At 41.0% G+C, this 26,662-nt stretch overlaps 1 protein-coding gene across 1 annotated transcript in view; it reads left to right on the plus strand.

Moving 5' to 3' along the window:
- Positions 1 to 20,689: 20,689 nt before the first annotated feature.
- Positions 20,690 to 26,662, plus strand: part of RAB1A (RAB1A, member RAS oncogene family) — a 28,855-nt gene continuing 22,882 nt past the window's right edge. Inside the window, exon 1 of the mRNA XM_040623405.1 lies at positions 20,690 to 20,921. Within this exon, the coding sequence (XP_040479339.1) occupies positions 20,899 to 20,921 (23 nt within the window). The 5' untranslated portion in view covers positions 20,690 to 20,898. The remainder of the gene's footprint in view (positions 20,922 to 26,662) is intronic.

Here is a 26,662-nt window from a genome sequence, read left to right on the forward strand (position 1 = left end):
GTCTCAATCACCATCCTACTTTATGTCTCTATGAATTTGACTATTCCAGGTACTTCACAGAAGTGGAATTGTCTTTTGCGCCTGGCTTATTTCACTCAGCATAATGTCCTCAGGTTCATCCACGTTGTGGCACGTGTCAATATTTCTTTCCTTTTGAAGGTTGAATAACATTCCCTTGTATGTATACACCACATTTCGTTTATCCGTTTTGTCCATCTGCTGATGGGCATTTAGGATGACCCTGCCATTTGACTCCTATGGATATAGCACGTAACACACGGCCATGAATGTCCGTGGAGGGCAAGCTGAAAGGTTTGTTTCTAACTCACAGAGCACTTTTCAGTTATCTCAAAGTCCTTTGAAAATAACTTTTGCATGAGGAAATTAAAAAGAATTTAAGTAAATTCCTCCGATAATGTGGAGTTATTGAGCTGAAGAAAAAAATGAGAGGCAATAGGCTGTAAATCTAAAACAAATATAAGAAATTATTGGAAATATTAGAAAAATATCAAATGCCATTCTATGTTTCATAATGGGTAGAAGAATGAAACCTGTTGTTAGGTCTATGAACCATACAGTTCGAAGACAGGTGGCTGCTCTTGGTTGCCTAATTGAATAATTCCATTTGCATTCAAAATTCAGTCAGAGGATGGGGGGGGGGACATTTTTTATCAAATTGCAGAGCTCCCTTAATGAAAGAATCTTGTATTTTCTTTTTTATATAAATTCCAGGTCTTGGTTGCAACTTTTGACCTTCAGGTGTAAAATGAATTGAGTTTGAGAATATCTTTAGAATCAACACACTAAACCGGGCTTCAACTGGAGGACTTGTCTGAGACACTTGGCAAAGTCTGAAGACGGTTTTGGTTGTCACAACTAGGACGGAGCTACTGGCAGCCAGCAGGTGGAGGCCAGGATGCTTCTAAACATCTGACAATGCACAGCACAGCCCCCGCAGGAAAGTCCCGAGGCCCATAGTATCAGGTGTCATTAGTGCCACTGTTGAGAAAGCCAGCACTAAACAGGGTGTCTTGAACAATGTCAATCGGCTAGGACAAAATTTTGAAAACACTTGATCACAATGAGGCTATATTTCTTTCCAGTTCTCCTAAAAAATACTATTTTCTTCCTTCCTGCCTTCCCTCTTTTCCTTCTCCTTTCCTTTCTTGTAAGGATGTGAAAGAAGCTTATCTACCATTGTATCTACTCATTGTGGAGTTTCAACATTATTTTAAAGTGGTTAGAAATATGAATGGAGGATTCAGGTTGGAAGTCAGACAGCTTAGAAGCAATTCCTACTACCCTGAAATAGAAAATATGGACTCGTGACCCCAGGCATAGTTTTCCTAACCATCCATGTCCTCCTCTCATAAACAGGCAGGGCCAATTTGCTTCGTGGGCTCTCCTCCAGCTGTCCCGGGAGTTCCCTGCTGGTGTCACTTCTGATTGGTTCATGCCTCATTTGGACTGGTTGGTGCCCAAGCCAAATATTGTTTTATTGCCGCACAAAGTGGATATAATAACTACACTGCCCACTCGAAAAGTCTTGGAAGGATCTTGTAAGACAACTCAAAATACTTACAAAGAATAACAACCACGTACATGTAAAGTCTTAGGGAGTAAAAGGACATAAAAATACCAAGGATGACAAACCAAGGATCAAAACGAGCACGGCCCCATCTGGGGGTTCAGGGAGAGGTTATTCTTAATTTGTTTTGCTTTTTAAGCTAAGTCTTTGTTTCTGCTACCATTTAATTTGGGGAAAACAAAGGCCATTATGGCCTTGAATTTTATCTCAGAGTAGTTCAAATCCTTTTGTGGTCACAGGAGAGCAAATTATGACAGAAAAGAAAAAAAATCTTCTAAATAATTGGGTCATCATGGCATGGATCCATGTGAGCTCTTCTGGGACAAGATTTAATCACTTCACAAATTGCGTATGATGATTGTGTTATAAATAATAATCCTGTGTGCCTCATTAAGCCCCAAATGCATGTCCTTGCATGAAACTCATTCTTTTCTTGCCAGCCTGACTAGATGCATTGTCTTTGGAGTTGTCTTGGAAAACAGGTGCACCTGGCTCTGTTAGGCAGGTGCAAGATGTCTCAAGAGCAGTGAGATTTTATGCACAACAATTTTGACGACACATGCGCTAGATTAACTGGCAGGGCTTCTCTCCTTTTTTTTTCTTTGTAAATTAACTGGTGGATCAATTAATAAAAATTGCCAGATAGGAAAAGTAGATGACTCTTGAGACTCTAATCTGTCATAGTCTATATTTAAGCCTTGAGTTTTACAAAATGGGAGCCTGTCCTAATTTCTTCCACGAACACCATTTAGAATATATTTACTTAGAATGAACCAACTTCCTGGAAAGATATATTATAGAAGTTGAACAGATTTTACCTAAATGTCAAAGAGTGTAACAAGAAATTCCCGCCTTTCTATGGTGTTTCATTTATGAGAGACCTATTTCTTGTGAAATTGGGCCAATTGTAGTGCCACTCAGGTGATATCCACTGGCTGGGACCATCAGCAGACTCTTCCTGGTCCGCACACAACAACACAAGCACAGAAATCAAGAGTAAGCACTTAGGAAGTTTTATAGCCATCTAAGCATAATTATCTTTCTAGTACTTTATTTTCATTTCATTTAGCAAAAATGTCAGTTTGTGTTGGATTGAAATGAAAAACTCTGGTCCTTCATGGCAGATAGTCTGAGAAGTGCTGTCCCGGGGGATTCTTTCGGCCCTATACTATCTTCTTCAAGGATGACTGTCTTTGTAAATTTTTCTTAAGCAACAGAATAATACTGTTCTATCCTTTTTAGCTGCTCTGCTTCGAGTGTGAAGACACATAATAGCCAGCGTTTTTACCTGCCAATACCAGTGCTTTGATGGAGAATCAATTTCCATTCCTTCTGCCCTTCTACTCTTCTGAGTCCTTTCCCAACAGGACCCACTTCCCCCTAGATCCTGTGCAGTATCAAAAGTGTGCCCTTGTAAGGTGTTCATGGTACTTTGGCGGGGCTCCTCTGTTTAGAGGGGTGCTAAAGAAAATCTTGCTCTGGTGCCTGCACATTCCTCACTGCCCTTCCAGAAGGAGTTGGGTCACTACCATTCTTGCATCAGAAAGAGGGTTAGGTTAGCTGAGATGTGAGGCAACTCATGGTAGGCACGGAATTCCTTCTTCATAGTCGGCCCTAGATTGTAAAGGAAGTGGAGCTGACTGAAGCACGACCCGCCCCCGCCAAGCTTTTTTATTCTCCAGGAGGCAAGCACATTCAGGAGTCTCTCAAGGCTCCCGGCCTCCTCTGGCAGGCAATACAGCACTGATTAAACCTGACAGGTTTAGAGTCCATTTTGTATACCTGTATCTCCTTTTTTGGAGGTATATGTGTGTCCTGGGGGCAGGGGGACCAGACAAACACATTTTTTTATTAAAAACTTTCGAACCCAGAATTAACAAGTGCCAATTTCATTGTCTTTTGTATTTAATTTTCGTTTGTATTTAAAGAACTAACATATTAACTCCTGTCCGGTCTCAAACTTCTTCCCTCCCTTCCCCGAGGCATTTACTATCATGACGTTGGCAGGTATGTTACCTGTCTCTGTTTTTATACTTTTACTATTTTATTTATTTTAATAAACGCTTACATAACACTATACAGTTATCTATTACTGCACTACAAGTCACCCTAAAACTTACTAGCTCAAAGTAACATCAGCAATTGTATCATTATCTCTCATGGTTCTGTGGGTTGACTGGGCTCAGCTAGGTGGATCTCTCCTAAGGTTGCAGTCAAATGGCAGCTGGGGCTGGAATCATCTTGAAGACTTCCTCGTTCACTGACCTGGAGGCTGCTGCTGCCTGCTGGCTGAGACCTGGGGCCATCAGCTGGAACACCTACATCTCATTCTTCATGCAGCTTGGGCTTCTTTACAGCACGGTGGTTGCATTCCAGGAGGGACTCTTCCAAGAAGACCAAGTGGAAGTTGTATCACCTTTTATGATCTACCTTCAGAAGTCACATGGCGTTATTTTCGCGATGCCATAGGCCCACCCAGATCCAAGAGGAGGGAATGTAGACCCCACTACTTCTTGATGGGAGAAATGTAAACGTCACATTGTAGGAAGATCATGCAGGGTGAGAAATCTTGTTCTGGCCATCTTGGAAAACACAACCAGCCACAAGCACTTATTATGTGCCAGGTACTATTATTCTAAGTGTTTTTCAAATGGTACCTATCCATGATCAAGATGTGATACTATCATATGTGTTTTTAATCTTTTTATAAATGGTAGCATTATTTTGCAACATTTTTATTGAGCTTTATAGTTTTGAGATTACGTAGCTGATACATGAGCTAATTTTTTGTGTGTGTGTGTGAATACAGTGATAGAAGTTTGTTGAGTGAAGATATAGAAAAAGTTCTCAAGAGTGAGAGGGGCCCTGACAGGGTTGCCCTCTTCTTTTTAATTGGTACTTTGTACTGCATTGTAGGAATGTGTCACAAGTTGTCCATTCCCTGTGTCCATATATTTTCATTTTAAAATATAAATCATATAGTACATATTACTTTGTGACATCCTTTTTTTTTTTTGAAAGATTTTGTTTATTTATTTGAGAGAGAGAGGGAGAGTGAGAGTGAGAGTGAGAAGAAGAAGCAGACTCCCCGCTCAGAGAGATCGATGTGGGACTCTATCCCAGGACACTGAGATCATGACCTGAGCTGAAGGCAGACCCTTAACTGACTGAGCCTCCCAGGAGCCCACTTTGTGACATCCTTTAAAAAACTACACTAAATGGCCAGTACTTTCCCATCCCACCATACTCTCCCAACACAAAAATTTTAGTGGCTTCATTCTATCCATCCATCATGTCAATGGAACATAATCTTTAACTGAACCCTTAGAGTTGAGCCAATTACGTTGTTTGTAATTGTTTTCACCATTAACAAGAAACCACCACAACCATTCATATGTATTTCTGCATAAATCTTTTATTATTTCCTTAGGAAAATTCTTGACAAGAGGAATGAGCAGATGAAGGGTATAAACAATTTTGAGGCTTTTAACACATATTGCCAATCTTGGATCCACTTTTGTTTATTTTTACAGTGTGATCAATACCAGAAACACTTAGGAGTCCCCCACCCAACTTAAGAAGCAAAGCAATGCCAATAGCTGAATTATCCTGTTCACTCTTCCCATTTCATCTGCTTTCCTCTTTCCAAAGGGCCCTGCTATGCCAAATTTGGTATTTATTATTCTCAGGTATTTTTATGTTTATATTAATAAAATCAAACTACATATGTAGAGATGCTTTCCATGTATTTATATATTTATATAAATGAAATCATACTATATGTATCATTCTGCAACTTTGATGAACATTATATTTGTGAGATTGATCTGTATTGATACACATAACTCTAGTTCATTCATTCACTGCAGTGTAGTATTCCATTGAATGGATATACCCTTTGATTTGTTCACCCGTAGTGGTTTGCCACACACGGTACTGTCAGATTTGCCAGTTTGATGGCTGTGAAGTGGCATCTCATTGGGGATATCACATTTTTAAAAGCCTCTGAAAATTGGTCTTAAATCCAGTAAGGAGTGCCCAGGCTGATGACAGTTTGCAAACAGATCACATTAAGAAATAACAGAAGAAAATGAAGCTGTGTAGTCAGAAAAATAGGAAGACCAGTAAGGGTTATACTGACAGTCCTTAAATACAGGAAAAGCAGTCATTTGGAAGGGACTTGATTCATTATTTGTCACTCCAGAGAACAGATATACCTAGTGACTCCATTTCTCAGACATGGTCAAGCAGAAGTGAAAGACTTGCTTTCAGGAACACAGTGGAGCACTGGGAACCTTGGTGGGGTAGATTCAAGGATGGGCTTAAGAGTCCAGTGATCTTCCTAGAGATGTTTGCAAGCTGCTGGTAAAAGTGCTGGTTCTTTGGGAACAGAGTTCTTGGCTTTTTGTCCCAAAGGGATATGACCTAGATGGGATAGGCTGGACTAGGATCCTCTCCAGGGTCTAGCTAACCAGCTTTGGGGTTTTGATTTACTAGTAGGAGATGCTGAGTACTTACTGATGGGACTAATAGAGGGGATGGAGGGTAGGGTAAGGGACAGATTGTGGAAAGAGATTATGTACTGGTCAGTTGAGGTAGGAGCGGTTTGGGAGAAAGAACAAAGATGTCTAATAGGAACTTCTGGTTGTTTGCCTTAGTCTGCCCATGAAAATGTCAGGGAATGGCACTTTGGGAATAATTTTTTTGGTGTATGTGTAAGGAAATAAATTCTTTGCCTGGTCTCAAAATGGGGCAAAGGGCCAGAGTGAGGCCTACCCAATAGGCACTTTCGGGTTGCACATGCATACATACGATAAGAATGTTTCCACTTTGGGGGCTTCTGGATGGCTCAGTTGGTTGGACATCTGACTCTTGATTTTGGCTCAGGTTGTGATCTCAGGGTTGTGAGATCGAGCCCTGCATCAGACTCCATGCTGAGCACTGTCTCTTTCTCCCTCTCTCTCTGTCTCTCAAAAACAACAACAACAACAACAGAGAATGTTTGTACTTTGTATGGGAGGTTGCAGTATTTGGCCTCCAAGCATTCTTAACTACCCATCGCAATAAGATGGTGCTGGTTCTCCCAGAAATGATTACACTTTAAAAGAAAATCTGTAGAGGGGCGCCTGGGTAGCGCAGTCGTTAAAGCGTCTGCCTTCGGCTCAGGGCGTGATCCCGGTGTTCCGGGATCGAGTCCCACATCGGGCTCCTCCACTGGGAGCCTGCTTCTTCCTCTCTCACTCGCCTGCTGTGTTCCCTCTCTCGCTGGCTGTCTCTCTGTCACATAAATAAATAAAATCTTAAAAAAAAAAAAAAAGAAAATCTGTAGAAAGTAAGCAATGTAAAACCCCAAGGAATGCCTCATTAATCTTGGAATTTCAATCATGGGCTAGGACAGGTAGATGATTAATGTTAGGGAACATCCTGGTTCCTCTCAAATTGTACCACTATAGAAAACAGCTTAGAATCATAGAATTTGGGGGGCTAAACTTCTTCATTGCAAAGATTCAAAACAGAAACATGGAATCCCCTTCCTCATGAATATGGGCTAGAATTAATGAATGACTCCCAATAAACAGAGTATGGGAAAAAAGTAATAATTTTATAATGGAGAAATCTGGCAGATACCACCTTAACCAACTGATCAAATGAACAACACCAGTGATAAGTCATGGTGATACCATGTGCTCCCTGACATGAGGAGAAGGACACATCATTTCTATACTCCTTTTCCCCCAAAATCCATAGCTGTAGCCTAATCATGAGAAAATATCAGACACCCCAAAGTGAAGGGAAATTCTACAAAATACTTCACCAGTACTTTTCAAAAGTGTCAAGTTCATGAAAAACAGGAAGAGAGTAAGAGCTGTCAAGACTGGAGGAAACATGATGAGTAAATGCAATGCGGCATCCTGATTTAGATCCTAGAACAGAAAATGGATGTTAGTAGAAGAACGGGTAAAATCCAAATAAAACCTGTAGTTTAGTATTGTACCAATGTTAATTCCTGAGTTTTGATGAATGTGCCATGATTATGTACAATGTTAATATTAACAGGGAAAGGTAAATGGAAACTCTTTATACTATCTTTGGATTTTCTACAAATTTAAAATTATTTCAAAGTAAAAGTTAAAAAAATACAATTTCAGTGAAAAAGTACTGAAGCACAAAGGAGTTAATTGATATTCAATATCACACAACAGGTAAGTGGTTTACCTGAAATTAGAATGCAGGTATCTAGACCCAGACACAGAATTATTTATCCTAAAAGCAGTCTCCAATAGGCCACCCTAACCCTGGGGTCCATCATTCTCATGCTCATCTTGGAGGATATATTTATGAATTCAACTTCTCCGGACTTTCTGGGTGGGGACTAAATAAGATTCTTCCAACTACAGTCTTTCCTGCAACACTGCAAACCCACCCTCCCATTGTCAGAAGCAACCATTTCAAAATTTTTCCACTCCTCATTCTTCCAACCCAATCACCTTTTGCCTCACTCCCTCAGATGCCAGATCTACTTCACAGCAGGCACAGAAGCCCTCAGTGAACTTCTTCAAGTTCTGATGACCCAACCTACAAACCCACCTGCTTCCACACCCACCTGCCTTTCTCCATCGCCTGCCATTTCACCAAAAGAGACGTTCGCCATACTATCTCCAACTGTACCCCTCACCCGTGCCTGGGATTTCCCTCCTGCTCCTGCCTCAGGGACCTCTACCTATCAATGAACCTCCCTCCTAGCAAACTTCTCCCTCTCTACTGGCATCTTGAGATATCTTTTCTTATCTTCAATCTAAAAACCATATTTCCTCAATACTACAGGCCCTTGGGTATCTACCTTGCCCTTCACAGTGAAACATCCTGAGAAAGTCATCTAACTCATTTCTTTCTTCACCTCCCACTGCACTTTTCTTTTTCCATTTGATGTCTCTGAGCATTTAACACTATGAACCATACCACATTCTTCTTTCTTTTTTTTGGTTCACCCATTTAAAGTGTACGATTCAATGGTGTTTAGTACGTGCACAATTTTAAGACATTTTCATCACCTCACAAAAACCTTGTACCCCTTAGCTGTCACTCCCCTTTCACCTCATTGTCCCCTACCATCCCTAAGCAACCATTAATCTACCTTCTGTCTCTATGGATTTGCCTGTTCTAGACTTTCATATGAATAAAATCACGTAAAATGTGGATTTTTGTGATTGGCTCCCTTCACTTAGCATAATGTTTTCAAGGTTCATCCAAGTTACACATGTATTGGTACTTCATTCCTTTTTATGTATGAATAACATCCCATTGTATGGATATACCACAGTTTGTTTATCCATTCATCAGTTGATAAGCATTTGGGTTGTGTCTACCTTTTTTCACCATGATTAAAAAAAAAAAAGATCTGTTTATTTATTTTAGAGAGAGAGGGAGAGAGAAAGCGAGAGCGAGTGTGGGGGAGGGGCAGAGGGCAAGAGAATCTCAAACAGACTCCCCACTGAGAGTGGAACTCTATCCTAGGACCCTGAGATCATGACCTGAGCTGTAACCAAGCAGTCACCCTCTTTGCCTTATTTCCAAGTTTTGGGCAATTTTTTAAGAAAGATTTTATTTATATATTTATTTATTTATTTAGAGAGAGCACAGGCTCACAAGCAGGGGAAGAGGCAGGGGGAGAGAGAGAGAGAATCTCAAGCAGACTCCCCACTGAGTGCAGAGCTGGATGTGGGGCTTGATCTCATGACTCTGAGATCATGACCTGAGCCAAAATCAAGAGTTGGACGCTTAACTGACTGAGCCACGCAGGTGCCCCTGGACAATTTTTCTTAATACTAATTGTCCTCTCTAGCTCCTCCTTTTCAATCTTTGTAGACTTCTTTTCCTTTACCTTCCCTTGAATAATGGTGTTCTCCAAGGTTTTATCATCAGGGCTTGTTCCAGTCTCTCTCCCTTTTCACTCCTCCCCATATTTTTCCTTTACTGCCTGATTAACTACTATTCATCCTTCAACCCCTCTCTCAGATAAGCGTTCCCAGACTCCCCGAGTAATGTCAGCTTTTCCTCTTTCAGAGCACTCACCACCATTCTAATAAACAACTCATTGTGTAGTTGTTTAACGTTTACCTCTTCCACTAGACCATAAGCTCCATGACAGCAGGGAACATGACTGTCTTTCTCATTTCTATAATTCTCAGGCCTAAGTAATTATTTGTTGAATAAATGAATGCGTGAGTGCATGAATGGAAAAGTGCGCAGATGGTTACATGATCTCATCAGCCGTTTCCGTGGTCTCGGTTTTCAGCGTATTTGTGAGTGAAAAATTGTATATTACCAATTCTCTTTCTCTTTTGAAACTCAATAGGAAAATGGTATTCAGGGGAAGTCTCTGGTGTATTCTAAACAAGTGCCAGAACATCAGAATTCCATGTAGATGTTTTGAAAATGCCAAATGTCAACAACTGGAACATACAATTCAGCTATTGCTCGATCTTGGATGTAGCCTTTACTGCCCACGAAGTGTTGGGTGACGATCCTCCACGTGTCTCTCGTGTTTCCTCAGGTCTTGTGAGCAGAGGCACCAACCGTCTTTTGTTCTGTACTATCTTTTCAGGACAGTATAGCCTGGGAAGATGGAGACAGTGTTTTTCTCCAGAGCAGAAGGTAGGTTTGTTTGCTATGCAGCGCAATAAAGATAATGTCTCCCTCTGGAGCAAAGGTTGAGCCATGGGTTTGCTTCCTGTCCATTATACAAAACTGAAGTTTCCTAATCTTGGGGTTCCTCTCCTGGAATCAATTAGCTGGCACCACCTGGCGCTCATTCAGTCACCTGTAGAAACTGGAGTCAGGGAACTAATGCAAGAAAATACTAGTTCTCTGGCTACTGCTATTGCTGTGAGTAATAAACTGTTCTTTGTCACCAACCCAGATTTGTCTTTGGTCAGCATCCACAAAACTGTGGCAGACTAACCTGTTAGCTTGCAAGTGGGGGAAAGATGTCAAATCCTTCATGGTTCTTGACACGAAGCAGTGACTTATACACATTCATATTCATTGGTTGGTGATCAGGTCACAAATGTTTTAAGCATTTTGCAACCCAATATAGCTGATTATCACTTATATATAGGTGCTTTACAGTGTTTTAGTTAGGACTTAGAAACTTGATCGGGAGTCTGGGGTTGATATGTAACTGGTTATACTTTTCTCCCTTTAAATTACACAAAATAAGCTCCCAGTTGGGTTTTCACATTCAGAAGAGCTTTTCTGATGTTGCGTGGGAGGTGCCTGTGCATTTGTCCTTACTCACTGGTATGTGGTTTTGGAAGTGCCTTCACGTATTCCCTCACGTGTGAGTTTAGCATTGCCACGTACAAACTCAAAGACAAGAGTCATGCTTGTTACCCTTTTGTATCCTTCTCCTCCTTGTAAGACTTGGTACAAGTTTCTGGCCCAAATATTCTCACTATTCCAATATGATCGATGATATTTTCCAAACATTGCTGTGATATCTCCCCCCCCTCCCGCATTGCTCTTGTGCAAGGTTAACTTGTCACTCCCTCATCAAGAGGTGGCGTCTATTTTTGCATCCCCTTAAATCTGGGAAGGCCCTGTGACTGCTCTGACTAGTAGAATGTGGCAGAAGGAACACGGGAAGTCCTAGCTTCGTCCTCTACTGTCCCAGCAGCTTCTGCTCCTGCTTCTTGGAATACCTGGACTTCGGCTGCTTCCTATCATAACTCGGCCTTCATGTTGAGAGAAGCAGGGGCCACGTGGAGAAACCACATGCAGGTGTGCTGTGTGACAGCCTCAGCTGTGCTCCTGACCAACATTTAGCATCAACTGCCAGCCAGGTAAGCGAGCCATCTTGGATGTCTCTCCCCTCATTGAGCCTTCAGATGACCACAGTCCCAGGTAACTTCTGACTGCAATTGCATGAGACACATCAAGCAAAAACTGCTGAGTTGAACACAGTCAAGCCATGGCGGGTAACAGCAAATTGTTGTACGCAGCCATAGAGAACCAGAGCAAAGTGGCCCTGAATAAAGAATTTCATTTGGTCATGTGGTTCTAAACCCATCCCCAACTGCTTAGAATCCTAAAAACCAGAAAGCAAGTTCCACTCAAGATTTAGTGTAGCGGCTTGTATCGCATAGACATTATTGAAGTATTCCTATGAATTAATGAAGGATTGTATATAAAACAAAAATCACTATAAAGCAGAAGTCTTAATCCCAGGGCTTTTTTTTTTTTTTAACATTGATTTACTCACTTATAAATTAAATACTTGGAAAAAACTCTTCTTCCTTAATTTAAATTTATCTGACCTCCTGGGCATGGCCAAATCTCCAGACCAGAATCAAGATAACCTGTTTTTTTTTTTTTTAAAGATTTTATTTATTTATTCAACAGAGATAGAGACAGCCAGCGAGAGAGGGAACACAAGCAGGGGGAGTGGGAGAGGAAGAAGCAGGCTCATAGCGGAGGAGCCTGATGTGGGTCTCGATCCCATAACGCCAGGATCACGCCCTGAGCCGAAGGCAGACGCTTAACCGTTGTGCCACCCAGGCGCCCCAAGATAACCTGTTTGATCACAAGTCTGAGCCCAAGTAGGAGGATTATTTTAGAACTGGTTTTGCTGTTGTTGGGCAACAATTTGACTCTGACGTTGTTGTGGTAGACTACCATGGAGGCTCATTCATCACTCTTCTTAAAACTTTGAGAATGTTAGATTTTGATTCTGGGGATATTGTCTTCAGATCTCAGAGCATTAAGTGTTTTTTTGTCTCAAAAATAAAAAGTCACTCTGAAGCATAGCAGTGGACAGCAATCTCTTGCCCACTCCCAGCCAATTGGCCTACTCTGTGTGCCTCTTTCCTCTCATTCCTGTGTTCCAGCCTTGCTAATCTTTCATACTGCCTATTCCTTCCCACCACTGGACCTTTGCACAAGCTATCTTGTCCCCCTACCCCCTCCTCTACACTTCTTCATCTTGCCGAATTCATCATTTTGCCCCAGTTCAAGCACAAGTTTCTCAAAGATGCTTTTTCTGACCTCTGCAGAGTAGGTGAGGTATCCCGGTTATACGCTCCCATAATACCCTGTATTTATCCATCAGAGCACATTTTGCAATTATAATTACGTATTTTTAGTTGTGTAATTACTTTATTTCTTTGAAGGGGCATATTTTTCACATGTTGATGGCACCATCTAAGTAGCTTAGTCTCTACATCAAAATGACTTTGCCATTCCAGGCAACTCTTTACCAGGAAGATAAAAGTTACAAGTGACTTTATTGTTGATTCCAGGACCTGCTTGAAAGACACATCTACTCTTCAAAACAAAGCATCAAATGATAATTTTTATTTCAAGACTCTCTGAGTCCCTCGCCTTGATTGCTGTGTCTATCAACCCTAAACTATTATATCGTGACCCTTATCCAATGCTAACCGAGACTTCCCTCTCCCCCCAATGAAATACCCACCTTAAACCAGACTTTTGAGTTGGTCCTTGGGAATATGTAGGATTCTGAGAGGAGAATATGTAGAAGATATCACTAGCTTCTGGCAACTTTCAGAGAGCACTGTTGGGAGTACCAGAGAGTAACTATTGAGCGGAGTAGAGTCTTATTTTGGTTTTCATTCATCTGTTGTGTTAAAAAGATGGTTGGATTTGATGAGGCAATTCTCTCTCTTTAGTGCTCTGTGACACTTCCTCTCCAGTGGTCTGAGCAAATAATCTTAAGGGCAATGGAAAGAGAACTAAACTGGGAGTCGGGAGACATGGGTTCTATTCCTGCTGTGTCATTAACTCACACACTGGCTGAGTTGGTTTGTTGTTGTTGCTGTTGTTATTGTTTTGTTTTGTCTAAAAAAGATCAAGGGTTCTTTAGTATGTTCCAGGTTTCTGTCCTGTCCCAGCGTTCTCCAAGGATGGTGCAGTCCAATGTCACCCAACTTAAAATCTTGCCCAGGGTAGAGAATGGAGTCGTGGCAGGTGGGGTGTGGGAGGTATAGGGAGGCAAGAGTCTACATCTTCTACACCCTCCTGTTTTGGAGGAAGAAAGGAGAGGTGAAGGAGTGGAAACCTCCCCTCTAAAGTATCTCTCACCCCTAAGGCAATAGGGGTCTTCCATAGGTTGGGAAAGGTGGGAAAAGGTGGAATCGAAGAAGGGAACACCTTAAACTGAAGTGGGGATGAGTTTAACGCGTATTGGGAGTATATATTTGAGGTAAGGTTGGGTATGGGGAGGGGGCGTCTGGAGGGAAAGGGTGGTGATAACTGGCAAGTACAAGTCCTGGAAACATTTTCCAACTTGACAATTTCCCTTAAGATTTTTCGCCATTCCTGCCTACCATTCCCACAGATCAAATGTGGTACTTTAGAGTCATTGACATAAAGGGCTATTTCTTACACAATCACTGGACATCTTAAATTCAGGGCTCTGTCTTGATGAAGACTCTCTTTGACCAAACTCTAGGCAGCCTCCTTTGAGGCCTCTTCTCAAGCAGGCCTCAACCTTGGCTTATAAATCTACAGACTCTCAGCATTAATGATTTTGTCCATCCACATACACTAAGAGATTTGAATAGACACCAGTATAGTTTCTAACCACTCAAGGCCTCATCCTTGGGACAACCCAGGCCCCCCTTCATGCCTGCCTGAGAAACCCCCTTCAGTGCTGCCTAGAGAATGTATTGTTTGTTCTAGCCAAAATATGGTGGCAGGCAGAGAGATCCTCAAACCCCCTCTTAGAGTAGTCACTTTAGAAAGCTTGCAATTGTAAATCCTTCCCGGCTTCCTCTCTCCTTGAAATGCAAACATTCGAGGAGTTAACTCTCATTCCCAGCCCAGTGGCACTGGGCACCTTGCTCTAATTTGCACTGCTGCTTCCTATCATAAAGATGCAAAAAGTCTGTTTTCTAGATAAGTGTCAGTGAACAAACCCAGATGGCCTAGACACATGGACCAACGTGGTTAACACCTCTAAATGCCTTTTCCTCAGCACATGCCAGTTCTAAAAAGTCTATCTTTCATTTCAGTGATGGTGAGTTCAGTTCACTCTGGGCCTTCCTCTCTATTGCCATGGTGGTTACTGAGTGGAGTCTATTCTTCTTACCACTTTAACTAGTGTCTGGTTTTGTCATTTCTTTTTTAAGTCTATACATTACTCCATGCTCATGATGATAAGTGTACTCTTTAATCCTTATCACCTATTTCACCTATCCCCTCACCTGCCTCCCCTCTGGTAGCCATCTGTTTGTTCTCTAGATTTAAGAGTCTGTTTCTTGGTTTCAATCTCTGTCTCTTCCCTTTGCTCATTTGTTTTGTTTCTTAAATTTCATATATGAGGGAAATCATATGGTATCTGTCTTTCTCTGACTGAGTGACTTTGCTTAGCATTATACTTTCTAGCTCCATCCATGTTGCGAATGGCAAGATTTCATTCTTTTTCACGGCTGAATAATATTCCATTGTATATTTGTTCCACCTCTTCTTTATCTATTCATCTATCAATGAACCACTTGGGCTGCTTCCATAGTTTGACTATTGTAAATGATGCTGCAATAAACATGGGGTGCATGTATTCCTTTGAATTAGTGTTTTTGTATTTTGGGGGTAAATACCCAGTAGTGGAATTACTGGATCATATGGTAGTTCTATTTTTACTTGTTTGAGGAACCTCCATACTGTTTTCCACAGTGACTACACCAGTTTGCTGTCCCACCAACAGTGCAAGAGGGTTCCTTTTTCTCCACATCCTTGCCAATACTTACTGTTTTTTGTGTTTTTGATTTTAGCCATTCTGACAGGTGTGAGGTGATATCTCATTGTGGTTTTGATTTGCATTTCCCTGATGCTGAGTGATGTTGAGCATCTTTTCATGTGTCTGTTGGCCATCTGGATGTCTTTCTGGAGAAACGTCTATTCATGTCTTCTATCCATTTTTTAATTGGATTATTTGTTCTTTTGGGTGTTGAGTTGTATCAGTTCTTTATATATTTTGGATACTAACACTTTATAGGATATATCATTTGCAAATATCTTCTCCCATTCCGTAGGTTGTCTATTAGTTTTGTTGAGTGCTTCCCTTGCTGTGAAGAAGCTTTTTATTTTGATGTAGTCCCAAAAGTTTATTTTTGCTTTTGTTTCCCTTGCCTCAGGAGACCTATCTAGAAAAATGTTGCTTACAGCCAATGTCAGAGAAATTACTGCCTGTGCTCTCTTCTAAGATTTTTATAGTTTCAGTTCTCATTTAGGTCCTTAATCCGTTTTGAGTTTATTTTTGTGTATGGTGAAAGAGAGTGGTCCAGTTCCATTTTGTTTGCATGTAGCTGTCCAGTTTTCCCAACACCATTTTTGAAGAGACTGTCTTTTTCCCATTGTATATTCATCCCTCCTTTGTTGAAGATTAATTGACCATATAACTGTGGGTTTATTTCTGGATTTTCTATTCTTTTCCATCGATCTATGTGTTTCTGTTTATGCCAGAGCCATACTGTTTTAATTACTACCACTTTGCGGGGTACCTTGCTGGGTCAGTCAGAACAGTATGCAACTGTCGATCTCAGAGTTGTATGTTTGAGCCCTACATTGAGTATAAAGATTACTTAAGGGGCACCCGGGTGGCACAGCGGTTAAGCGTCTGCTTTCGGCTCAGGGCGTGATCCCAGCGTTATGGGATCCAGCCCCACATCAGGCTCCTCCGCTATGAGCCTGCTTCTTCCTCTCCCACTCCCCCTGCTTGTGTTCCCTCTCTCGCTGGCTGTCTCTCTCTCTCTGTCAAATAAATAAATAAAATCTTTAAAAAAAAAGATTACTTAAAAATAAAGTCTTTAAAAAATTTACTACAGCTTTGTAATATAACTTGAAGTCTGAAATTTTTGTGATACCTCCAGCTTTGTCTTTCTTTTTCAAGATTGCTTTGGCTATTCGGGGTCTTCTGTGGTTTCATACAAATTTAGGACTGTTTTAGTTATGTGAAAAATGCTGTTGATATTTTAATAGGGATTGTATTAAATCCGAAGATAGCTTTGGTTAGTATAGACATTTTAACGATATTTGTTCTTCCAACCCACGAACATGGAATGTCTTTACCTTTCTTTGTGTCATCTTGAATTTCATTCATCAGTGTTTTATGGTTTTCAGAATATAGATCTTTCACCTCTTTGGTTAAGTTTATTCCTAGGTATTTTACTGTTTTTGTTGCAATTGTAAAAGGGATTCTTTTCTTAATTTCACTTTCTGCTGCTTCATCATTGGTGTATAGGAATGCAACAGATTTCTGTAGGTTGATTTTGGGACCTGCCACTTCGCTGAATTCATTTCTTAGCTCTAGTAGTTTTTTGGTGGTCTTTGGTGTTTTCTGGATTTGTCTTTGACAATCTTCTGTGTGTGTGTGTGTGTATGTGTGTGTGTGTGTGTGTGTGTGTGTGTGTGTGTGCCTGATTCAGAAAGGGGACAATTTCTGGTTGTTCTAGTACGTGCACACTAGGGCAACTTTAACTCTGCCCTCAGACTGCACGGTCTTCCACCTGTACCCCTCTCCAAGGCCTTTCTCCTCTGTTCTTTAACTTTAATTGGGGACTTGGTTTCCATGCTGGCAGGTAAACTGGATGTCTGTGGGTCACTTTCAGTTCCTTCCCCACCACCACCACCCTCCACACCTTCTGCTTCCACATCCTACTCTCTGGAATCTCCCCTCCTTTCCATTCTGGATGCAACTACCCTACATCAGGACATATTGTCTCCTGCCTAAGTGAATCTAATTACCTTTTAACTAATCTCCCTACCTCCAGTCTCCATAGAACTCCAAAGTGCTTCTTTTAAAACACTGACATGACATAAATTAAACACTGAGCTGATCACCTCACTTTCCTTCTCAGAACTTTTCTTGGCTCTCTCCATGACCTACTGAGCAAAGCTGAAACTCCTTAGAAGGCATTTGGGGCCCCCCTTACCTTACCTTAACCTAAGCATCTCCTACCTCATCTACCATGGAAACTGTGATCTCTGTTCCTTAAATATATGTGTATCCACAGTTCTAGGGTTATGCTCACATTATTTTGTCATTCTGGGATATAAGTCTCCCTTTTCCCCATTTCTGTCAATGACCAATATTTTATTTTTTTTAAGGCCTAATTCAAATATTGCCTCCTTCATGACAGCATTCCTAATAGTTTGAATTAGAATTGTTTCCTTCCTCTGTATCAGCTCATATGATTTTTTGAAAGTCAGTTTCATAACTGAGGTATAATTTATACACAGCAAAATTCACCCCTTTCAGGTGGATAGTTCTGTGAGTTTTGACAAGCAAAATTATAGTTGAGTAACTAACCATCAGCACAATGAAGTTATAGAATATTTTAGTGAAACCAAAAAGTTCCCTTGTGTCTCTTTGTAGACAATTCCCTCCTCCCATTCCTAGTTCCTGGCAATCACCGATCTGATTTTTGTCCCTGTATACCTGCTATCATTTAAATGTATTTTTGCATTTTCCCCTACAGGGTTTGCAGACAGAGAGCTGTAATCACTCACCTTTGTATTGCTCATGGTTCCAAGCCCAAATTCCAAACACGCTTATTATGTACCAGGTCATAAATATTTGATAAACGAAAAAAGGAAGAAAAGGAAGAAAGGCAGACCAAAAGAAAGGAAAGAAGGAAAGAAAAAAGAAAGGAAGAAAAGAATGAGCCAAAGAATAACTGGACAAATAACCTGAGGAGAATTCTGATTTGGCAATGGGGCAGCTGAAGGAATGCATGCTAGTTTAATGAATTATTCTGAGTTAGTAGTCTGAACTACAAAAGCAGTTACTCTTAAACACCTAAACATAAAACATATTGAAGTTTCAATCAGCAAAACTGACACTCAAAGTTTGGGAAGGAAATCTTAATGTAAATGACATAAGTTGTACTAGCAGGTAGGAAAGGACCACTCACCACTCCCAGGCTAAGCTGCTTCTCATCTCCTCACATATCACACCACCATAACTAAGATATGAAATGTTCTGTTCTCGGTATATAGCTCATGCACGTAAAAGTCCCAGGGGAGTTAAGGGAAGGAGAAAGGTAATGTTAAGTGCCCCAAAGTCATGTTATATGCTTTGCACCGTTTTAATTCTTTTTTTTTTTTTAAGATTTTATTTATTTATTCGACAGAGATAGAGACAGCCAGCGAGAGAGGGAACACAAGCAGGGGGAGTGGGAGAGGAAGAAGCAGTCTCATAGCGGAGTAGCCTGATGTGGGGCTCGATCCCAGAACGCTGGGATCACGCCCTGAGCCGAAGGCAGACGCTTAACCGCTGTGCCACCCAGGCGCCCCCGTTTTATTTAATTCTTAACCACTACTCTCTCACTGAAGTTAAAAGTAATTAGGAGGTAACTCTTTGTTGGGAAAGGAAATAGATAATTAAAGGAAGTTTAGGGGTGTACTTCCTAAGGGGAGAGACAAGTTACAAACTATTTTTTAGTTCTTTGGAGATTTTGAGTTTTTCTTCTGTGAAATCACAGTAAGCAAGAAGGGACAAGAGTCCAGAGTAATAAACTTGTTTTTTTTTTTTTTGGATGTCCATCATTGATCCATTCAGGGTACTTCTGGTGTGGTGACTGTGTTCATTTCAGAAGCCAATAGGATGTGAAGGAACTCTAGTGTGCTGTTTGATGAGGTTGTCAGCAAAGGCACATGGCACAATTTGGGGGTTAAGGAGTGTAGTTAGTAAGTGGGTAATAATAACTGCCTTCTTTCTATATTATGGTGTCATGGGAATTTAAAGTGATTTTGCAATCGCTCTTGGAAGATAATTTTCTTGGTTCTTAGAACAAGCTGGAAGATAAACTTTGGACAATGTATTATACTATGCCCTTTGCAATTAAATAACGCAAGATAATGTGTTAAAGTTTAGTGGAGATTTAAATTCCTGAGCTGATTAAAGAGAGTTAAGACTATTAGGTTTTAGAAATGTTGTTAATACTACTCCTGGAGTTTCTAGGCACTGTGTAGTGATGAATTGCATGTTTCCCTTATTATTTTTCGATCTTGCGGAAGAGCTCAGCGTTCAATAACGAAAATTGCAGTTCAACTTGAAGCCTGGGACCAGGGCAGGAAGACTTTGAATTTCTGGCTGACTTTGGGCTGCGTCGCGTCCACCAAAAGTGGAGCCATTGAAAACTGTGGGTTCATGATGGAAGTGCTTTTTCAGGAAGATAAATCTGGCTATGTGTGCAAATGGTCTGGGGCAGAGAAGAGAGAGGCAGCCTCCTTTCAGAGGCTCCCGTAATATCCAGGCTGAGGTGATCGGAGCCGAGCTCCGGAAAGGAAATGGTAAAAAATGGAAAAAAAAAAAAAAAAAAAAAGGTAGTGTCTGCGGCCAACACTGGACGATGACCAGATCCAGTGGAGTTGGATGAGTACGGAAGAGAACTGAAACAACGGGTTCGTGCTCTCCAGAGACCCGAAGTTCTCAACAGAGGCCCCTTGACTCCCCTTCCGTCCTTAGTGCGGACATCCTGGGATCAGCTGGAAAGCTCAAGCCTCAGACTGGTCAGGCCAGCAAAGAGCTTACAGGCGGAAGGACCGGCCAGGCGTATACTCCCGCCTGCCTTCCTTCCCCGCCTCCGCTCTCAGGCAGTCCCTCTAATTCCTACCCCTCTCTCCTCACCCGTCGGAGTCTCCAGATCACTTCCCCCCCGCCCCCAGCCATTCTCAGTCCGCGGCCGACACCGCCCTCTGTCCCTCCCCTCCCCCTCCCCCTTGGGGCACTGACTCGCCCGGCTGCCACGTCTCACTGATGACATCACCAGGGCCGCTCGGTTTTAGCCAATCCGCTAGGGGGAGTCCGAGCGAAGTCCTAGCCAGCGAGTCAGCGGGGCGGGGAGCAGGGAGGGGCAAGAGGGGGAGGTGAGAGAGTGGGGAATGGGGCGGGCGACAAGCTCTCAAATACGCATGCACCAGAGGCGCGGGGCTTGGCGGGAAGCTGAGTCCTGGCTGCCGCGCCGCACCGTAGGTCTTCCGCGCCCACTGCGGTGTTCGAACTCTCTTTCCCGGCGTGCCGCGCGGTGCGGCCGCCCTCTGGGCTGTGTAAAGACCCCTCGGTCTAAGGCTTTCCTATTTCCTGGTTCGCCGGCGGCCATTTTGGGTGGAAGCGAAGCTGAGTGGCGGCGGCTGCTGATTGTGTTCTAAGGGGACGGAGTGGGGGAAGACGTTTGCTCTGCCGGAACAGCCTGTCTCATTCCTCTCCCTCGATTACCCGTGGCGTGAAGAGTTTGGGCGGCGGCTGCAGCAGCAAGGGCGGCGGTGGCGGCGGCGGCAGCTGCAGTGACATGTCCAGCATGAATCCCGAATAGTGAGTGCAGGAGAGCACCGGTCGGCTGGGTCCGTGGGCCAGCTTGGAAAAGCTTAAGGGGGGCGAGGAGGGCTGGGGCAGGGGTGGGGGGCTCGGCCGCGGTGAGGTGAGGGTGGTGGGGCAGGAGATGCTGGCGGCCGGGAGTCGGGCCCCATTGTCTGACGGAGGAGGGGCGGCCGGGGGGAGGGGTCGGGCCGGAGGGGTGAGCCGCCCGGGCCTGGACAGGTCAGGGTAGAGGCCTTGCGTGCCGGGCCGGTGCGGAGAAACAGTCTTTTGAGGGGGTTGGGGCGTTTGGGAGTCGGTGGTGGGGCGGTGGGAAGGGGTAGCTTCACGCGGAGGCAGTGACTTTTGAAGGAAGACTTGTTTTTAAGGGGAGAGGCTAGGGTGGGAGAGCTGTCCTAGAGGGCACTGTCAGACCCTGCGCCCGCACTCTGCGGAGCTGTCAGAATCATCAGGGTGGAAATCAAGCTTTACTTGTGAATCTTGAGCTTGTTGGCTCTATTCTTTCACCCTCCGGCTAGGTTGCAGGTAATATGGATGCTTTTCAGGACTACGTGGAATTGAGGGGAATGAGTAGATGGTGAGAAGAGATTTTAAATTTTTAGTGTTTTTTAAGTTATTTCCTGGAGTTCTTCAAGAACTCAGGGGGCCCATTGCCTTCCTGAAAACCTGGGCATTTGTGAGAATTGTTTTTGGAGGACACTAAAGTCATTTTGTCTCCTGTAGGTCGAGAAAAAAAAAAATAAACAGAACTAAGACGTAGGAACATTTTTCTGATATTATCAAATTAAAGGAAGACTGCTGTCAAGTTGAAAGAGAAGCGAATGGGCTCTATGATCTGTAGGTTTTGGGTTACCTGCTTGAATGCTCGAAGATAGGGATTGAGGTTCCATGACGTGTCATGAAAAGTTAATGCATTTCTTTTTCTTGCTTACTCAAGAAGTCACCACAGCATATGTGACACACCTGACACCTTTCCTGGGAACTGGTGTTCACTTTCTTTGGAAGACTTCGTTGGGCTCTCCTTAATGACCCTTTAAAATCCTCCTTGAGTTTACGTATATAAATTAATGAATAATTGGAGGAGATTTAATTGGTGTTCCTCTTCAGAAGGCTTTGGGGGAGAGAGGGAATTGTGTGTGTGTGGTTTTTTGTTTGTTTGTTTTTTAAGCAAAAGTCAGTATTTTAAAAGCTGAGTATATTTTAAAAGCTGAGTATATTTGTTGCTTTGGTCAATTACTGCTAACCATTTCCCCTAAAAGGTCCACCCATCAGTTTAGCTGACTGTCATGTGTGTGTCACATGGCTCTTGCAAAATGCATTCTGACTTCAAGTTTTGTAATACGGTGGTTTGATGCTGAAATGTCCCCTTTTGCACTGAACAGAAGCCACTGTATTTCATTAAAATTTTATATACTTTAAGAAGTTGAGAATAGTGTTCTCATAGTGCCATATTTGCTATGTTGGCATTTTAAATTTCTTTATCAAGGACTCCGGGGACAAAGTTGGTTTTGCATAGTTAGGGAGAGTTGAACTCGAGGTTCCTAATATGGTGGTTTTCCTGGCAACAGTGAAGTCCATGAATTTGCCACTTATGGAGACCTGTAAACCTCCTCTTTTCAGGGAGTTTCTTATATTTGCTACATGTATTTAGTACTATAAATAGATCTTTACCATTAGTTGAACAGAACCATTACAAATTATTTAGCTTCTGAATTTGTTTCTCCTTTTGTAAAATAGTATCGTAGGAATCATTATTTCTATCAGAGTAGTTGTGAGATTCCAGTGTATGTAAAAGAAAACAGAAGAGCACTCTAGGTGGTGTATGTCATTATCATGTATGACATTCTAATGGTGCTAGGATTTAGGAATATGACCCTTACCCTCAAGGAGTTTATAATGGGATATAGAAAATAGATTGTTGTATATGTCAAATACCAGTAGATCTAATTTGTTCCACATGTGCAGGATGGATAAGAGCAACAAGATTCCAAAGGAGCGAGGAGGACTGTGGTTGGCTAGTTGGGTTCAGGAAAAATTTATAGAAAAGAAACTTCTAAGGGAATTATTAGCAGTAGATTTAGAGAAGTAGTAGGGAATGAGGACGATTTTTCAAGGGGGAAGAAGGAAGAATGGTTAGTAAATGGCAGTGATAGCAATTCTTAAGTAAATACAATGCCAAACCCTCAGATTAATGACCTTAGAATCAAACCCAGAAATCATTTTTATACTTTTCCTGCCATCGACTATGCCAGTACCAAGTCTACTATATTTATATTCTAGACCGTGTCTATAAAATAGGAGTTTGGGAAAACCTTTGGAAGAGGGTCACTGAAAATTACTTGGAGAGGAGGTGATGGATGTTTTATTAGGGAAGATCACAAGGGCAGACAGCAGGCAGATTTTTAACAATGTGACCAGCAGTTTTTTCGTTTTGTCTTTAATGAAGTTTGTTACCAAATTGGAAAATAGAGAAAAGAAGGGAAGAAATTCTTAGGGTTTTATTACCGAATACTTTGTTCTACTTTAATACCTTGTTCTAAGCTTTAAAATCTTACATTTTTTCTAAAATTAAAACTTTTAATGAGTGAGTGCCTTTCATGATTCCATGATGTTTCTTAATAGCATTTATAGCTGTGTGTGTGTGTGTGTGTGTGTGTTAGGTATATTATACATTATAATACATGTGTATTACAGCATACTCATGCTGATGTGAAAGGGGGGTAGTAGTATACTAGATAATGTTTAAAAGTGCAGTCTAAATGTTCCTTGATTTTGGTTTATCATCTACTAATTTATCTTTTTTTAGAAACATTTAAAACTGCTTAATGGATGCCACTGAATTTGGTAATGAAAATGGGCTCTTGACAAAAGAGGTCTGGTCCTCTCAGAAGGAACAGGATTTTAGATTATTGGTTGACGTAGGATTACCTGTTGGTAGCTTTTATATTGAATGCTTTTACTTTATTATCTTTAAATTGTAAGTTTGGTTTGGGAGTGAGGAGAATAAGAAATGTATCAGTCAAAGGTTAAATTTAAATTGTAAGCTGTCCCTTTGACTACTTTCTTTCTTACTTGGCTAATATGGGAGAAATGACAACCCTGGGTTATCTCTATGGTAGAAATTAAGGGTAATGACTGAGTTTTCTGAATTTCAAGTACAAACAAAAGGAAAAAACAACTGGAAGTGGAATCTGGATAGTGGAAAATGTAGATGGAAAAGATCAGAGCTTTCTTTTTTCTGGAGATCTGAAGAAAGATTTTGATTTTCTGAGCTAGGTGGTGAAGCAGGCAGTGATTATTTCAGCACACTGGTTAAGAAATGCTTAACATTATTCTCATACCAGAAACATTTTTTTCTAATCCATTAGCTTTTAGTGGATTTTTTAGTGTCAAGGAAATCATTTTGGCTACTTCATCTATAAGGAATGTGTTAATAAAGTATGTGTACCTATTATGGATATACTAGTTAACTGTAATAGGAAGGATTATAGTCTACTTGGATCAACTGTAGTTCTTCAATGCAGAAAAATTTTATAGTAAATGCCTGTTTTTGTTTTGTTTTGTTTTTTAATATGCCTCCGGAGTGATGTTTAAGATTATGGTTTAAGATTTAATCCGTCTTTTAAACTTTGCTCTTCTGTCACAGTAGACTTAAGGAACATTCGACTTTTTTTTTTTTTTTTTTGCCAGCACTGTGCTTTGAATTAATCTGTCTTTTAATATAAGGGTTTGAATGTAAAAGCAACTTAGTCATTTTGTTATCTCTGTCAGTATAATTTCATTAATAAGTATGTCATAATTGGCTTTCATATAATTTTTATTTAGAATTTTTTTTATTAGAAAAGAAGCATAAATCAACTAAGAGTAAGTTGCCTTTTTGTTGTCTTGATGACTTTTTGGTGGTGTTGGTAGTGGTTTGAAAAATTCAGAAAATTTTAAAGCAGAGTAATAACCAGTATTCTCACCATTGGGTGTATGATTTCTTAATGTCTGTAGAGAATCAGCAGATGAGATTCTGTACCCAGTGTAAGTTTCTAGGAGCTGTATAGAATCTCCGCAGAATGAATGGTAAGAGTTTTGTGTGAATAGACGATCTTGTAAGATCATTTGAAGATAACTGAAATTTTGCATTTAAAATTTCTTTTTCATAATTAAGTTAAAACGAGAGTAATTGACAGTTTCTTATGTATTCCAAATAAAATTTTTAAAGTTTAAAAAATAGTGTTAAAGATGGAAGAGCTTCAGAATCAAATGTTCTCTTGACAACTCTTTAATTGACTTTTGAAGAGAATTTTGCTTTATAAGTAATTTTATTTCTTGGATAGTTCAGTCTTTTTTATTCTGGAAACAATCTTAGTAATTTGTGGTCTAACATTTTGTTATATTCACATCCTATTAGCAATCCCTTGTGTACATGTGTTTTCTTGGCCACTTTTGACTATACGTTTATGATAGTTTTACTATTTGCGGTTGTAGTAGTTTCGTTTTTAGTAATTAAGAATAGATTCCTTTTGCTAATGTTATCTACTTTTGTCTCTTCCTAATATACGAAAATATTTAAGGTTGAGTAAAATCCTTTTTAAAGTTTTTGAGATTTTTTTTAAGGTTTTCTAAAAAAATACTTTGATTAAGGTGAAAATAAACCAAAAATGGGTACAGGATGCCAGTGCATGAGATATTTTAGATATGTCACTTGTCGGTATTTTTTTTTAAATTTTTTTATTATGTTATGTTAGCACGTATCAGTTTTTTATCACTGAACTCAATTTTGGAATTTTAGTAAAAGAGTTAGGCAAAATGCCTTTTTTTGTTTTTTAATCTTAACAGGGAGAAGGGAGTGGTCAGACTATTCCACTGTTTTCCTGTAGAAGGTGGAGCTGATACAGCTCCTTTGATGTCTAGAATAGAATTCAGGGAAGAACACCTAGGTCTTGGCTTTTCTTTGGAACTGCTGTGTGAGTGTTTCAGATTATAAAAGGGTAATGGTGGGGTGATATTTGAAAAAAAAAAATAGTCTTGAACAAGAGAACAAGTGTTGGTTTGTTGACTGACTTTAATAATTAAAGAAACGGGGTACAAAAGAGAAGTAGGAAACGAAGCTTTCCTTGGTAGTTTTGTGGCTGGTTGGCTCAGGTGGCCAGAACACTCAGCTTTGTTAAATCCAAGGTTGTGATAGGTCCTGATTAAGTTTACTCTGTTCCCTGTTTGTAGATTCCTAATTCTGACAAGTAGTGTTACATGTAAGTGCGTTTGCTCACAAGAGGGACCATTCTTTGGAAACCTCATTTTTTAATAGTAGCTAGTATTTAATGAGTGCTTAGTCTGTGCTAGCTGCTTGGCATAAGGTCTTTACACAGGGCATTTTATCCAGTCTGCCCTTCAAACTAGTGAGCTTTACAAATGAAGTTGAATAAATTATGTAATTGAAGTTTCCCAAGAACAGTGATGGATTCAACTTGTCTGAATGTATTTCCTTTGAATAATAATAGTACCTAAATGGAATTATTCTTTGTCTTTTCCACTGTGCCTATAGATATTTTCCAACAACTTGATTGAGGGCAATTACTCTTTTTTTTTTTTTTAAAGATTTTATTTATTTATTTGACAGAGACAGCCAGCGAGAGAGGGAACACAAGCAGGGGGAGTGGGAGAGGAAGAAGCAGGCTCCCAGCGGAGGAGCCCGACGTGGGGCTCAATCCCAGAACACTGGGATCACGCCCTGAGCCTAAGGCAGCCGC

The sequence above is a fragment of the Ursus maritimus genome, unplaced genomic scaffold, assembly GCF_017311325.1.
Source record: "Ursus maritimus isolate PB19 unplaced genomic scaffold, ASM1731132v1 scaffold_6, whole genome shotgun sequence".
Lineage (NCBI taxonomy): Eukaryota > Metazoa > Chordata > Mammalia > Carnivora > Ursidae > Ursus > Ursus maritimus.